This window comes from Nansenia antarctica (assembly GCF_963989245.1).
Source record: "Nansenia antarctica genome assembly, chromosome: 3".
NCBI lineage: Eukaryota > Metazoa > Chordata > Actinopteri > Argentiniformes > Microstomatidae > Nansenia > Nansenia antarctica.
The window spans coordinates 42,961,110-42,977,787 of NC_137688.1; the positions used below are offsets into that span (position 1 = coordinate 42,961,110).

Here is a 16,678-nt window from a genome sequence, read left to right on the forward strand (position 1 = left end):
AAAGAGTGAATGAATGCACACTTCTGGGAGAAGGTAGGGAATAGGAACTTGTGGTTGAGGATCGATGAGTATGTGTAAGGATGTTGTGTGCCGCCCCAAACAACTGTTTCAGGAACATTCGTGTTATTGTACTCTATAGTTGGGGTTAGGACCTGCGTCGAGCTGATCTTGTATAATTTTGGGGGGACAGTAACATTGCAGAAAGTATGGGATTTATACCATTCAGGGTTAAATCTGTGTGCATCACTCTTTAAAGTGATAGAATGGTTTTAGTTGGGCATGAATGGCTGATTTAATAGGAACTGTACATGACAGTAACATGGAAAATATATTATTTGGTAACTGATTTGAAGAATTTATGCGTAAAACCAAACTTTTTCTTAAGAGCACTTTTGTATATAGAAAACAATTCCTAGTCTTCCAATGCAGACATTCAAGACAAATGAAAATGGTTTTTATCCAATATGTATTCATGCAGAGCAACTGCCATGCAAATACAGCTTTAGGCTATGGTAAGAGAGCTGTGTTCTACTTCTGAACGTGTTTCAATGTGAAATTGTTAAGCCTTTTTGTTCCTAAAGATACAGCAGCATAACACAAGAGCACTTCAACTGGTTATTCAATTATGTAGGATTTATGGAAAACGTCATTATTACATACAGTTCAATACAATTTGGTATGATAAAAAGATGTCAACCTAGGTTAGAGGTATTCAATCATAAGTCACATGAATATTTCATATATTAATATAATTTTTGTTTGCTTTATTACAGTGCAAAACAAAATATACATATATGTGTATATGCATATATTATTGAATGTGTTTAAATACAGTTTTGGGCAAAGGGCCCATAGTGATGTAGTGAGAACACTCTTTTCCAAAACATTTTCAGCTAAGAAATATCTCTCAATGACGAAGGGTGGATACTCAAGTAAATATTCCACCTAATAATCCTTCTGACATAAATCTGTTATTTACTTGTGTAAATCCTGTCTAGATGTCTGAAGAGGAGTTATTTGGCACTTCAAGATACATCCACATACTATAAACCCTTGGTTCCTATTGGGTGTATGTTAGCATCCCAATTAAAAGGGCATACACTTCAGAGGTTGCTGGAATTATATCCGCCATTTCTTAACCATTAATGCGTTGTAAAAGAGTGCCAACAACATTTTCCATCTCTACAATACAGTAACAAAAGATAACCCACTTGCCAAAGGAAAAAATGAAATAGAAGAACAATCATCAATGACTGATTAAAAATGTCTTTTGCATCTAATTTGATTGACAAGGGCACTCAGTGTTTTAAAATGGAATGTTTTTCTTTTCTAATTTGTTAAACATACAAACGTTGTGTAATATTTCTTAATACTGATAGATTGTTATTATTATTTTTAGCTCATAATCATCTTATTTCACAAGCCTTTCTCTAGTAGGCCATTAGTCAAACCCAACACTGTCTTTTTTTCAATGGATGGAGCAGGGACCAGTGTATCAATCAATATCAACAGATTGTCGATCAATCAATACCAAAGCACATTGGAAAATACAGTATTTGGTTCATGCCTTTCCCAGTCTTAAAACAATAGTCTACAGTGTGTGAGCTACTGGCTGTGCAGGCTTTAACTTCAGCCCAGACCTTGTCTTGAGGAAGGCTGAAACATCAACCTTGAATAGTCTATTCTTCCTCAGTACTAACACATGTAATTCAATGAATCGTAGTCTATCAAAAAAGAAAATTGTGTTTTAAACTGAAGACCATCATTGGTTGATTATCTGAAACACGCGGGCTGAAACAAAAGCCTGCTCACCGAGTAACTCCCCGGGAGGGTTGGAGAGGAAGTACACATTCTTTAATTGTGTCCAAACCAGGTAAGTACCGATTCATGTAGTCCTATACCTTGCATTAGACATCTGGTCTAAAAAGCGTAGTATTTGTAGTATTTTAAAAGATGACGCTATCAAAAAAGGGGAAATAATTCAAGTACGTTTTCTGTAAAAGAAGGGAGAATTGTGCTCCTCAAAACCAGATAGCATGCATACACATACACACATCTCATGGACATAGCATTGACACTACAGCAAGGTGATGACAAACAGTTTGCTTTAAAATAATCTAAATATTTTCTTTTTTTGTGTACACTGACAAAAATAACTTGAACAAGATCATCAAGGTCCAATTGTCTCTTTGATAGTTGCAGAGGAATTTCCATTGGCACCATGTGTCCGAGTGAACATGAAACGTTATAGCTGTCCATCATCATCGCTAATGTCCATAGACATTATAACCCTATATAGAATACACTGTAAAGTGCTGACCACTCCTCTGACTATGGTACTGTGTTATGACAGAGGGTGCTTTACCCCTTCTGACATGGTTATCTAGAACATTATCCCACATATTCCCATGGTTTTAATAAAGACAAACAAATTAACAACAATTTGAAATGCATGATTAGGGATTTGCAATGTTTCCAGAGGCACAGTAACTTGGTAATATCTTTCTCTATGAGTACTGGCCCCTTTGTAAATCATGATGACCACACAGATGTAGCAGATGGCCAACTTAGAATCATGTATGACATTATCTGACATCATTCTGAGAGAGTAAATAAAACTCAATTGGCCATGTTTTTTGGCCATGCCATAGAGGAAGAAAGTCACCGTATATTAGATCCAGACTTGAAAAGGTTACGTTCCATTAAGTCTATAAAAAAAGAATAACACACATTCAAGTGTTGAAAATACCCATCTATCTATCGGCTGCATTTCCATGAAGAGATTTATCACTGTTCCGTTGCCCTGAAATCTGAAGTCCTTGACTCTAACCCTGCAACCAACTCTTCCAATCCTGGGGGTTCTGCTCCCCTCACCTTCCTGCTACAAATCTGGTCATTTATTCACTCTGTGTAGAAGACATTCTCTACATGACTGTACTGTACTTCCTTTGAAATTTGATGAAAGGCATTGTATACATCCAACTCATTTTTAGTCATGATATTGATCCACAAAGACCCCACTGTCTTTTTGAGGTTGAGAAGTGATGGGGAAGGGGGTTAAAGGTATGGACATTACTGCAGTGCAGTTCTATGTTTCTGTACTATTGTGGTAAAAAGGCACTGCACACTCAAAAACTTGGTTCTGGGGTCTTGAGGCGTTAAAGTGGGGAGGTAAAGGCCTTGAAAGCTTGCGGACGCATCACTGTGGGGCTCTTGAAGGGGTGCTGCAGGAGTTAACTTGGTGTGAAGGCACTTTTAGCCTGCACTTCTCTCTGTACTGGAGGGGGCGGTACAGGGATAGGGATAGGGATGATGACAGTGCTAGCTGGCTGTCCTCTGTTGCTTGAGCACTGTGTAGATGTCCTCCACTTTACTCAGCCTTTCGAAGAAAGGGATGAGGTCCAGTAGCTCAGTGTCAGACATGTCATCAAACCACGAAGCTACAGGAACCTGGACACAAAAACAGGGGCCAGAGTGAGGAATGTTGCAAATACAGGGATGTGTTCAATAGAGCACAATGTTTTGGAATGTTCTGAAATATATATATTGTGTGGAGCAGACATGTCTTTCTGACATTCAGGAATAATTTCAGCTCTATCTGCAATGTTAAGAGCATTGCACCCTCCTGAATACTACCGTGGTTATAGTTGTATATAGTTATATGTATGTATATGTATGTAGTTATATAATGCAAGATGTAGCCTCTGTGACACTGGCCAGGTGGAGGACAAGAATAGCCTGGACTAAATTGCTCTTACTGCGTTGTCTGGATGGAAGACGTAGGAGGCCGGGGAGTTGTCGATTATGATGACCTTGTTGAGGTCCCTACCCAGACGACTCAGGTCCTTCACATAGTTCCCACGGTGGAACACACAGGACTCGCGGAAGAGCCGGCAACGAAACGCACCCCACTTATCAAGGAGATCGGACACCGGGTCTGCATACTGAGAAACACACAATTTGGTCCTCAGGACGCATCACTATACCTCTAATATAAAGTGCCCTTGAAACAAATCTATTATCTATTACTCCTCGTAATAGATACGAAGAGTATCTAAACTCTGATGACAGATTTGGGGTAAAAGCCTGCAGTTAATCACAGGATGATCATCGCTTTGCATATATCCTTTATTTCGAGAAAACTTAATTACCATACTAATGTGACCAACACTAACATAGGCTGATTAGAGACAGTATATTTCTCCTTTGGCCCCTAGATATTTGATCGCTGCAGCCGATACAGGAACACCAATGACAATAGACAACAATAAAAAATAAAAAAAGGATACAACATCAAATGGTGTTCTCTCACCTTGGCTAAGCTGGCAGTGAACAGCACACACTCAAACAGCTCGCCCATCCGTTTGAGGAATTCATCCACGTGCGGCCGCTTCAACACATACACCTGGATTCAGGGGGAAATGATAAGCAAGAAAACAACATAACTCAATCAAATATGTTTCCTCCTTTCTTCCTCTCCTGACACATCAACAGCAACAAGTATCTTGAAAGTCAGAGGGACTCTCCCAATTGCAGTGCTGTTCAAATACTACTACAGTATAATCGTATCAATGTCATTCTATTAACTACTATTAAGTGTATGCAATATAGACTATTGCAAAACAACAACTGTCTTTTCTTCTTCTTCTTTCCACTGTGACCGTGGCTGTGGGTCATGCTCCTGAACCAAGTCACCCGGAATAGGCTTTGCCTGTTTGAACAAACCTATCCTGGATTACTTGAACCAGGCCCAGACCCAAGATACTTTGGCATTCCATCTTCACATCCATGGCTGGAGCCTCCTTTTCTCAGTCTTTTACCAGGCATCCAATTTTTACTTCAGGATGCCACCACTATCTATCCCACAACTGGCAGTGGGGACAGGGGATAGGTAATATACAAATACAGGCAGTGAATGTAGGAAGGTATTGTCTCTCTAGAAAAGATTTGTCACCAAGAAATAAGAGTGAAATGTCCTTACCTGGTGAACAGTTCCATCTATCTCCACCGGAATGATGAAATCTGCATTGTTCACCGGCTGTGTGAAAATTAAATATGTATTCGGATATGTACACCAAAACATGGCCAGAACATGTGACACGTGGGAGAGACTGTGTGTATTTGGAAAATAAAAAACAGCTAGTCTAGAGTTTTAGGCTGCCAACAATGACAGAAATGTCATTGTCAATGCCAACAATAACCCTGTGGAGAAATCAACCCCTCTCTGAGTGTTTTTCATTACTATTGGACATAATTGTCTGGTGATGTAATTATGCACTCACAAAAGGAAAGACAATATCTGTCCATAAGAAAACACAACATACTGTTGGATGCAAAAAGGCAAATACTGCAAACAGTTCAATACCTTTGTTACACACATACATTAAAAGTAAAAAAGGTGTGTTGTATAATGTGCTGAAGTAAGAAATGCATCATAATTCTAGATCTCATTTTGTGCTGCAGTATCCCCGGTCTTACCTTAAAGGAGCTGTGAACCAGAGTTTCATCCAGATCTATGACAACACAGATCTTTGAAGCATCTTTCGACTTCGCTTGAGGCAGCAGCGGCTTTACCTGAACCTGAATACAAACCACACAACATTTGTCTAAACCCACGCAACTAAAACCACACACACACCGATTGTGACAGCCGACATTAGCTCCGGGAGCTAACACATGCCTTCAGGTCACAGAACATGTTACTCATCACCTGATACTATCTTATCAAATCACCTCTTCAACAATTAGATGTCACACACCAATTTGTCTCAAGGAAAATGTGCTGTGTGTGTGTGTGTGTGAGAGAGAGAGAGAGAGAGAGAGAGAGAGAGAGAGAGAGAGAGAGAGAGAGAGAGAGAGAGAGAGAGAGAGAGAGACAGAGACAGAGACAGAGACAGAGAGAAAGATAGTGTTGAGGAGTGATGAAGATGGACAATTAGCCTTGACTGCATGAATGAGGAAATCATTCATGTAGATGAAGAGTGAGGGATTTGAAGAAAATAGAAATAAGGAATGGACAGAGTGATGACAATGAGTGTGTGAAAAGAAGCAAAAATAAGAAAGAAAAAGAGGGGGGTGAGGAGAATGAAAGAGGGTATAGAATTGAATATATTGTAATATATATATATATATATATATATATTGAATTTAAATTAATTGTAATGAGAGAAAGAGAGAGAGAGAGAGAGAGAGAGACACTGAAGGAGTGGGAGGGAGAAAGAGAGAAACTGGGAAGGAGGGAGAGGAGGAAAGGGAGACTGAAGGACGGGAGAGAGAGGAGTGGTACGTACCTTGGAGACAGTTCCATTCTCCTCCACTAGTAGAGGAGCATTGTTGTTGACCGGTGGGACCTCTGCTGGATTGTGACATAGGCAGCAGAAGAGGCTGTTGAAGAGGCCTCGACTCCTGGGTTTCTTGGAAGAGGAGGAAGGGGGACCTGGAAGCAAATGGGCCAGTCTGTCAGTCAAACATTCCAAAGCACCCATTATGCTAAATTTCAACTCGACCCCTAGCCATAGGAAGATTGGATGGATCCATCTCGCCATCTTTCCTTCATATTGCTTACACCTGTTGAAGGGGTCAGGCGTCAGTTTGGACATTACTCTTTTTTCCTCTAATAGTTCACAGGCCGAAAACTAACTTCAGAAACGTGTACCTAGCTCTTGCAGAACTTGTGCTTTCATATCAATGAAATACATTGCAGCTCGAGGTCAAGCCACTACAACCTGATACCCTCCTTCAAATGTATTTAAAAAACATTGCATTACATTTTTCTGAGGTATAATCAGCTGTGCGAGTGTGGGAGAAAAAAAAAACGGAATTTCCCTGAGGGAAGAGGCGTGACTGTGCAGATATCCATCAGGAATATGCAAAAAGGTTTGAGAGGAGGAACACGTCTCTTCGATCATCATGACAGGGCAGGGTACGAAACAAATGGTGAGCTTTGCAATAATTTTGGGGGGGATCAGCATATTCTGATGTTTAATCTCTCTTCCTATGCATTGCATGTGTGATTAATTTTCGCTTGAAGTTACATGGCCCTGGTCTGTGTAATAATGTAGTATCCTATTATCGCAATGTAATTACAAAGCAGTTACTTATGTATTAGCCTATGTAAGACCATGTCCATACCAATATTGTGAAGTGAGTAATTACTAAGTTATTAGACTATTATGTTAAAGGTCAACTTCATGTAATGTGTGACACGTTTTGATTTAAGATTAAGACCAAACTACCACTACAGTGAGCTGCTTTAGATAATTTATTGTTTGACATTATGTAGAACTATGGTTAAGGGACTTTCACAGCTCACTCTTGGCAAACTTAGATTAAACTGTCCCTCTTACTCTTTCTTTTATTCTCTTTATTCACTGTCTTTCTCTCCCACTCTGAACGTGACCGTGTTACAAACACAGTCTGTTGTCCATCTCTCGCCATTCCTTCTTTTCTTTCTTTCTCCCCCTCTCTTTCTCTGTTTCAGACCCATGACCCTCTGCTGCCCACTTCCCAAGCCAAAGCAAAACAGGAAGGGGAAATGCTAGGGCAGATCAGAGGGGAAGCAGATTGCTGTACCGCACCACTGCCACCACCAACCCGATTGGATCATATGTTGCACAACTGGGCAGGTACAGAGAACACCAGCCTGGGAATGAGGTCAGAGTTTAGATAATCCACAACCTTCCTCAGTCTGAAACCCAATTCCAAATACATCTCTAGCCTTTAGGCCCTGGTTGAGGCCAAAATAGATCCGAAAGAATCGTAAAAGCTGCACAAACAATAGCAGAAACCACAAACCAATCCTTTCAGATCCACAATGAGGGATAAACAAGGGATGCATCTCAATTAACCTTAAGTGGCCTTGTCCCTTCATCTCCTCACGTTCATTTACAAAGTCTAGTGCATTGGTTTGTAAAGATGATCATCTATTGTCCAGGAGTTATAATAGGGTTAACTTTAGTGCCATCACCATCAACATCCTGCCCATGTCTGCGGGATGTGATCCTTGTCACATCACTCTTCTAACACACACCTCTCCTCTCCTTCCTGCACAATGAACATACAAACATTTCCAAACATCCGAACTCAGACACAAAGAGAGAGTTTGGATTATGGGATACACTACAACTAGGCTACTCGCTACCTTTTTCAGAGACTTAGGCCTATAATTAACTTGGTAAAGCCATACCAAAACAAACAAAAGAACGACTAGGCCTATATGTTACCATCCAGCGAGACTGACTTTGTTGTGGAAGTGAGCCTGCCTTCTGGGGTAGATCTTGTGGACAGAAGTGTGTTTGCAGTGTGTCACAAATTGTTGAAGCTGTCCAGTCCTCATGTGTAACCACCGGTTGCGTAATAGGGGAAGGCTTTTCAAGAAAGCAGTCACCACCCCTAAAGCATTTCTACCAGTCTACAAACGCTTTAACAAACTGACTTTTAATTACTTTTTACAACGAGGTTTATCCTAACATTAACAACATTCAACACATGTTTTTCGACTTTGGGTATAACAACAATTGCATAAACAACAACGCACGCGCTACATATTTGAATAAATATTGGCCATTAGGCTATAGCCCACAATTATGTATTGTTTTATATAAAAAGTTGACTAGGTTAGTGACATTTGTGAACATGCTGCAGCTCAATAGCAAATGCAAAAACATGATCCGTGATTTGACCGACGGGCTTGTCCGACAGACATTATATAACTGTCAGAAAAGAGATCAATAACGAGCCTACTTCAGCGGTGCAGATTCATTCCTATACTTTACAATTCAGAATTGCATTCAAGTTTAAATTGCGATTCGTGTCCAAAATGTGACTAAATGTATCTTAAACAGAGCCTATAATGGAAGACTGATCAATTGTGCGGTAGCCTACAAAACAACTGACGTGCGTCTTAAAAAGTTCTCCATAACTTACCCTTCTCTCGCACTTTAGAGTTCGCCTCTTCATCTCGACTAACTTGCGTGATTATTGAGGACTGATGGTCCATTAAATCCAGATTTAATCCAGAATAATAACCTACAGTTAAAGTGCTTTTTCGAACTAAGAACGTTCGCTGACAAGGTGCATTAAAAATTCAGTTAACAAAAAATCAGGCTACATACCCGTGAATACAATGAAAACATAACGCATGTATAATATTACATTTCTCGGCTATCAGAGAAGTACCAAATAGGTATAACAACTACAAATAAAAGTTAAATACATTTAAAAGGGAGTTGGTAACTTTGTTTCAACATGGAGTTTACCTCCGCTCTCAATTTCAAGATACAAACATGGAACTTGATGGTTTCAAGGCGTCCCATCTCTCTTAAAGCGACACGTTGTGCTTGTCAACCGACTAGGTCTAAGTAGTGGTAGTTCACGTTAAAGGCACACTCGAAGATTGCGATGATCCCTTAAACCGCATGTTACATTATCAAGGATAGACGTGATATTGTACGTGATCAATATTCAAAATGGAACTTAAAGATTCTGACAACCTCTGCTGATCTTTACATTCGTTCTAACAATAATCCGTTTGACTGACTGTATGTTGAAGTTTGTATTCGCCAAAAAACTAAAAACATAGGCTGTATTTCCGCGAAATTCCAATTTCTCTAATAAAAAAATAATAATAAAAAAAAAGGTTATATGCCTACCATAAATAGCCTATGCATGTGTAGCCTACATTTTTACATCTAGACTACTCTTGTCATTTGAGAATGATAAGTTGTTTAGCAATATCCGACGGGCAGGATCGAATACATCATTTATAAGTAAATAGTGTTTTGACTTCATTCTCCTCTTTCGAACAGATCTTTCCGAAATTGGCTCTTGAGAATCGACATCAATTTAAATCGGTTGCGCACCAAATTAATAGGAGTAATGTAACATACATACATACATACAAGTGTTGTGCATTAGAACTTTCATATTCTCAAAGGAACGCACAGTAAGGGAACCCTTGAAACTGACTGAAAATTAAATGGAAAGGGAGCGTCGCTCAAACGCAATAACTGTTGAGAGAACAGAACGTGTAGGTCTATTTGCTATCCCCGACAGTGACGGAATACCCCCCAGGTCTATGTTGAAAAAGTCTCAAAACACTTTTCAAAATAAACCTAGATTTTCCTTTAGCAACGTTGATGGAATACCCCCCTGGAGTTGTCAGGTAAATAGCCTACTTCATAAAAATTTAAAAATAAATAAAAAATGTGATTTGCAATCATGTTCAATAGTTTATTACAGACTATTTCTTAAAAACATCTCAAACTGTTTCCACATTATAAACACCGCAAATTGGTACATGTACAAATCTTCAACCATTCAAATTCATACAAAAAAGAAAATACTGTAAGATGATGAGCAATACACAAGAGTTGCTGTTAACAGAAATTAGTTTCTGTATATTGTCGTCATCTAATGTGTCTATTATCCGTGCTGTAATGGTGGACAAAAGAGCCAAATCTCATGATATAAATAGGGCAATAAATAATGGTATATTACACTACTTAGAGCAACCTGAGCATCCAACAGGAATACTGTTCATTGATGCAAGTTCATGACAATGATGAAAAACATGTTTAAAAAAAAGTTTCTCTACATTGTCTGTTTCTGCTAGTTTTCAACCATAACTTCATGATAATTAGTTTAACTTCAGTATTAAGCACATGACATTCTGGTTGTACCACGTACTGCTAAATCACTCTACATTACAGGTACCATTTGATACATCCTAACAGAAATCAAAATGGTGCTTATTAATTTTGCTTTTAATCAACCAAAAATAATCCACACATGTAAATAAATTAACATGAAAAAGGTAAAGTCATATACAATTTCAGGAACAGAAAAACTATTCTCTTGGTTTTGCATTTTAAAAAGTATAAATAAATGCAACATAAATTAGCAGCATACATTATGGTACATTGACATAATAATCACCAAATGTAAGGACATAAACAAGACTGTGCTCTAAAAATCTCTAGATATTTGTGTTTCCGGTTAATTGTGCCAACAAAAATCTCCAAACCAAATGTCCTGTATGTTTTATGAGTTATTCATACACTGTGAGAGATAACTCAGAGAAGAACTAGACAGCACACCTTAAAAACCAAAACGTGCCAATAAAACCACAGTTTCTCAATTTTTTGAAAACAGAATTATACAGGAAAACATATCAATATAGATCTGTTTCTATCCATCTTGGTAGAATTGTATCCTGTCTCTGAACAGGTGCAGTTATGGTGCAGCTGCTCGGTCCAGCTGTTAACGTATAACCCCTTGTATTCTGACTGGGAGGAGGATAAATCAATGTACCCTGGACCCAAATGTGGGTACCACTCATCCCACTCACCAATGTCCCCTAGTGGCATAGACAGACATTTCCCCCTGCCCTCACTTAGGGACAGGTGTGTTGGGCAGATGTGGCATAGTCGGCGAGGTTGGTGATTGGTGAGAGCTCTGGTAGGAGCGCAAGAGGACCTTGTGCTTGGTAGAGGCCTCTGTGCGACGTCTATGGTTGTCCACCAGGAACTCTTTGAGCCTGGTGGTGGGGAAAGTGAGCGTTTGCCTCCTCAGCTTCATCAGGTAGGAGTCCTGCAGCCATGCGTGAGTGAAGCAGTCCTTTGTGGTTGGACGGGCCCTGTCAATCAAACAAATCAATGAACAAAATATAGAAGTGTTCTGGGACTGTTATATAAGTGCTCTACGTTAAGGACCTGGGGCTATATAGTATAAAGCACTCACCAAGCATAGCTGCTCAGTAACTTCTTAAGGAAACTTGAGGCACTTTGGGACACGTTTGGGTATAGCTTGGTAGGATCAAACTTGGCCATCTGGATTTTATTTTCAGTCTGCAATGGGTCTTTCTCCTGGAAGGGAAACCTACCGCTAAGCCTGATAAAAATAAAAATAAAACACCAAATTAGATTTCAGAAGAAAAGCCCTACCCAAAGCTATCAAGAATAAAAGAAATCAAATCTAAATGTAATTTAAGTGCATGTTCTTTCCATGGGTCTTATGACACTACAGAGAGAGAAAAGCTGTAAACAGTCAAGATAAAGGGTCAAGATAAACGGTAGGATTATAACGGCTGGTTTCCCAGACATAGATTAAGCCTACTCATGGACAAAAAAGCGACAGTGTAAACTAATGTCTGGGAAACTGGCCCATATTATCTCACGAGAAGAGAGATGATAATAAAATATAGAGTATGTACAAAGGTCATTCCTAGTCATTGGACTGTTAACTCATGTAGGATACTCACATGATGTAGATCAGTACCCCCAGACTCCAAATGTCTGCAGGGGGACCCACCACATCTCCTTTCACCATTTCAGGAGCTTGTTACACCATCACCGGGCAGAGGGGAGCAGTAAAAACAGGTTGAGATTAAATGTGACACGTTTTAGTCTTTTGGTCCGCATATCGGCAACCAATCAAAATGTTCCGACTTTTCTTTTGAAACACGGAACTACGTTTCAACGTTGTTGAGAATCACAACACAAACTCGCTAGTCAGGCCAAAATACTGCAACGCAATGGATTCAGTGAGTAATCCCCACTGCTACCTAGTTAATTATAACACTACTTTACATTGTTAGCAGGCTCACAAAACAAGCTGTGTTAGTTGACTAGCAATGAGTCATTGATTTTCAACAGCCAGGAAATGTATTCACATTTTTCAAAAGAAAAGTCAGATCATTACATCAGATCCTGATATGCGAAACAAAGCATTAGAACGTGACAGAAATGTATAGAAGGCAATATCTCTATCTCAGTGAGAACAACAGATGAAGCGTTGTGGTCTAAAATATGATCCACAAAATCCACAGATCTATAAAGTGGTGATACATTACAACAATCCCAAGAATGCAATCATAAGAATTGGTGAAAATAGCAGTTTTTAAAAGTTTTAAACAGTTGCACTACGACCTACCAATCCTTTCATATAAGTATATTCATCAGGAAGCTAGGGAGGGAACTAGCTAGTGGTCGATTTAGGCAATAGAATAGTGATTTTAGTCCAATGGCGTAGAACTCACCCATATATTCCAGGGTGCCCAGACCTGAGCTGTACTTTTTGAGTGAGAGGGGATTGAAGTGCTGAGCACTGCCAAAGTCTACAATCTTAATGACGTTGAGGTTGGTCAGCATGATGTTGTCAGGCTTGATGTCAAGGTGGAGGACGTGTCGGTTATGGAGGAACTCTACACCCTGTAGGATCTGAACGAGGTACCCGACCACGTCATCCTCAGAGTAACGGAACCTGAGCAGGAATAGAGTAGAATATGTATTCATTCATACTTTATTCATACAAGTAGTCTCATTTCGATTAAAAAACTTTATTAAATTAAACTTTATTTGATAATGCTTTCTATGAGGCACACACATGGGGTTAACAAATTATAGGCATGTATGATGCCTTATTATAATGCCACCATAATGTATCTTATGTCTGTTTATATGACTTTTCTTTCTACATTGGAGGGTGTGGGTTTGTGTGTATTTGTCTCTTCTCCGTTGTAGTTGTGTGTGCGCGTGTGTGTGTGTGTGTGTGTGTGTGTGTGTGTGCATGCACACATTTGTGTATCATTTGAGTGTCTGTATGCACATGTGTAGCATCTCACCCACCTGTCTATGAGACTATAGAGCAGCTCCTTGCCTGTGCAGTACTCTGCCACCAACACCAAGTAGCGAGGTGTGACGTAAGCCTCGTGCAGGCTCATGACCTTGTCGTTGTGGAGAGATTTAAGAATCTCATACTCTTGCAGCACTGACGGTTTGCTCTCCTGGTCATAAGGAACGATCTTGGCCATGTAGATGTTTCCTGTGGCATTCTCTCGACACTCCCGGATCACCCCGAATTGGCCCCTGTCCACAGACAACATACATTATGATGTGTGGTGTAACATTTTGGGATGGTGTCCCAGAGACAGATTAACCCAATGGTGTGTGTAATTCAAAACAGTATAGAATTGAGATGAGGGGAGACGGATGGAGAGGAAAGAGGAAAGTGATTTGATATTATACTGCAAGGGGCAATGTGTAAACTCAAAATGTTCCCATTAGACCAGACACTAGCACTGGTAAGCCTTTCTTTTTTTCTTCACCTGGCTTTCTCATCCAGGAAGGTGTAGGGTTTCTGTGGAACCCCCTGTCGAAGGGTGGTCTCTCCTGGCTTGGGTGTTGTGCGTCCCGTGGGTGTACCACGCATAGAGACGCCAGCCCCCTCTCCTATAGGACTCAGACTGGCAACTTGGAGCACGTGGGGGGAGAAGGAGGGAGCCGGGAGGGCGGTGGGGGCTACGCGAGCAGTGGCAGCAGGGGCGGCAGGGGCGTAGGTGGGCACGGAAGCCAGAACAGGCTTGGTGGGGGTGGAAGGGGGGGTGAAAAGAGGTGGAGGGGGGGAGGTAGGGGGGGTTTGGGTCATGGGTGGGACCACATTAACAGGACTCTGGGGCTTGGGGAGGACGAAGGGAGGACGAGGCTTGACCACAGGTGGGGAGGAAAGAGCTGGAGGTTTGATGTTAGGGGTTTCCCTCATGGTGGGGGTGACAGTCAATGGGGTGGATGAAGGCGTTTTGGCCGTGAGGCTGGACGGGGTAGAGAACAGTGTGGTAGCAGCCATAGAAGGAGAGGGAGAGGTGGTTGGAGCAGGGAAGGGAGCAGGGGAGGTTAAAGGGGTCTGTGAAGGGGAGGATGTGAGTGAGGAGGGGGACATCGTGGACACAGTTTTACTGGGAGGGTGCGTCTGGACTAGTTTGAGTGGGGGTACAGTCATTGAGGAGGTCACTATTGGAGTAGGGGTTGCTGGGACTGTCTTCACAATGGCCACCGCAGAAGAGGGTACTCCAACTGAAGAATAAACACAAACCTCATATTGTACCTGTTCAGTCTTTCTCGGAAATCATCATAACATTTCATGAGACAAAACAGAAATAAGTGTACAGTATATTTTCCATCATACGGTACAAAGATGATACGTAGTACATTTTCTCCCTCCTCTTCCAAGTACCTGTTGAGTCCAGTTTGACTTGATCAGACCAGTTGCTGCACGGGCCCTGTCCGGCCTTATTGACGCAGGACACTCGGAACCTAAAGGTGCCCCCTGGTGGCAGGTCTTTGACATTGTAGTAGCAGTCAGCCACCCCAGTTGCTATTATCAGCCAGTTTGCATCACCTGCAAGAGAAAGAGGAAGAGAAGGAGGAGAAGGAGGAAGAAGAAGACGAAGAAAAAGAAGAAGAAGTGTGTAAAATACAAAATTCTCTGTCGTGTCAACTGATCTGATGTCTCAACTGATGTGACAAATGTTGAAATTCAAAGTAGCCAACCCGTAGATTCAGTAGTTAATTTTGAACCTACAAGGTGCTGGCAGTGAATCACATTCATGACAGAATAGAAGAGGGTCTATGCTACACATGATCAAACTAAACTCTCCAAACTCTCTTTACATTTGCTGAAATGTTGATGGTACAACAACAACAACAACAACAACAAGGTGTTACATCACAACATTTTACTGATACAAAGAAACAAAAGTAAGAATGAACTGAAGGACATTCACAAACCAGTGAACAGGGAGAGAAACAACCAGCCAGTGACTGGTAGAGGGGAAATTGGGCATACTTAGCAATACAAGGCAAGGAGCCATCAAATTCAATCAGCCCTGGAATCATATTCATATTCATATAATTTGCACCTTGATGCACCTTGATGATTTTTTTTGTTTTAAAGAGACAAATCTAAATGCTAGAGTGATTTACCACATTATGAGACAATAATGACTCTCGATAATGTTTAATGAAAAAGATCTTAGCAGTATTTAGTTGATTGTAACCATTTGCCCAGCCTTGCATTTATTGTTGTTCAACATTGTTTAGGTTTTCCATATCCTAGGCTAGGTATAAGGAATGTTAGGTTCCCTAGAAAGAAGGTAGGAGTTTTACATCATATCCACATATATTGCTTTCACACATTCTGTGGGTCACTAATAGGGACAGGACAATGACATAGCATGGTGTATGAAATAAGGCAATTTAAACACTGGGATGTAGCCAAAGTTGTTGGAGACCACCACTCACCCTCTGTCTTCCTCTCCAGGGTGTAGCTGCAGGGGGCTTTGGTGTCGGCGGGTTTCCATAGAACCAGGGCGGTATTGTTGTAGGTCTGGGGGACCTCCGGGGTCCCAGGTCGCTTGGGAACGCCTGGGGGGTAGGGAGGTGGGATGGGGGGTGAAGGGTAGGAAGTGGGAACAGTGGAATAGAGGTGGAGGATTAACATCGGTTAGAGGTGTGGAAGAGGGTTCCTCACAGAGGAATGGGATGGTTGAGGGTGAGGTGAGGAGCAGAGGGACAGAGAGTTTTCAATTTGAAGTTGCGGAAATAAAGCTGAATAATATATTGGTTATCAACTTCTCTGAAAGCCATCTTGCCATAAAAAAAAGAAAGCCATATTTGTATTATTATTTATTATTATTGTGATGTGGAGACAAATAAAGGTGAGAAGCCATTTAGTTAATCATCCATAAACTCACATTAATATTAATATCCATGTCTTTACTATTCATATAATTCATATATTATTTAAAATCCAATTATCTTAAAATCCGTCAAGATTCATCACATTATGAAGACAAATATTTCTATAGAGGCAAATAGCAGTCCCTTCCCTAATATGATTCGTC

At 40.6% G+C, this 16,678-nt stretch overlaps 2 protein-coding genes across 2 annotated transcripts in view; both read right to left on the reverse strand.

Moving 5' to 3' along the window:
• Nucleotides 1-633: 633 nt before the first annotated feature.
• ctdsp1 (CTD (carboxy-terminal domain, RNA polymerase II, polypeptide A) small phosphatase 1) lies at nt 634-9,255 on the reverse strand. The gene is made up of 7 exons (XM_080525313.1): nt 8,926-9,255; nt 6,291-6,436; nt 5,479-5,580; nt 4,982-5,038; nt 4,313-4,405; nt 3,759-3,944; nt 634-3,450 (listed from the first exon to the last, which is right to left on the reverse strand). The coding sequence occupies exons 1-7, from the start codon at nt 8,996-8,998 to the stop codon at nt 3,322-3,324; spliced, it is 786 nt and encodes a 261-aa protein (XP_080381439.1). The 5' UTR covers nt 8,999-9,255; the 3' UTR covers nt 634-3,321.
• Nucleotides 9,256-11,388: 2,133 nt separating this feature from the next.
• spega (striated muscle enriched protein kinase a) overlaps nt 11,389-16,678 on the reverse strand; it is a gene marked incomplete at both ends in the record, with an annotated part of 46,339 nt that continues 41,049 nt past the window's right edge. The window contains 8 exons of the mRNA XM_080527284.1: nt 11,389-11,635; nt 11,740-11,889; nt 12,260-12,335; nt 13,037-13,260; nt 13,626-13,865; nt 14,105-14,849; nt 15,010-15,174; nt 16,077-16,199. Of these exons, the coding sequence (XP_080383410.1) occupies nt 11,389-11,635; nt 11,740-11,889; nt 12,260-12,335; nt 13,037-13,260; nt 13,626-13,865; nt 14,105-14,849; nt 15,010-15,174; nt 16,077-16,199 (1,970 nt within the window). The remainder of the gene's footprint in view (nt 11,636-11,739; nt 11,890-12,259; nt 12,336-13,036; nt 13,261-13,625; nt 13,866-14,104; nt 14,850-15,009; nt 15,175-16,076; nt 16,200-16,678) is intronic.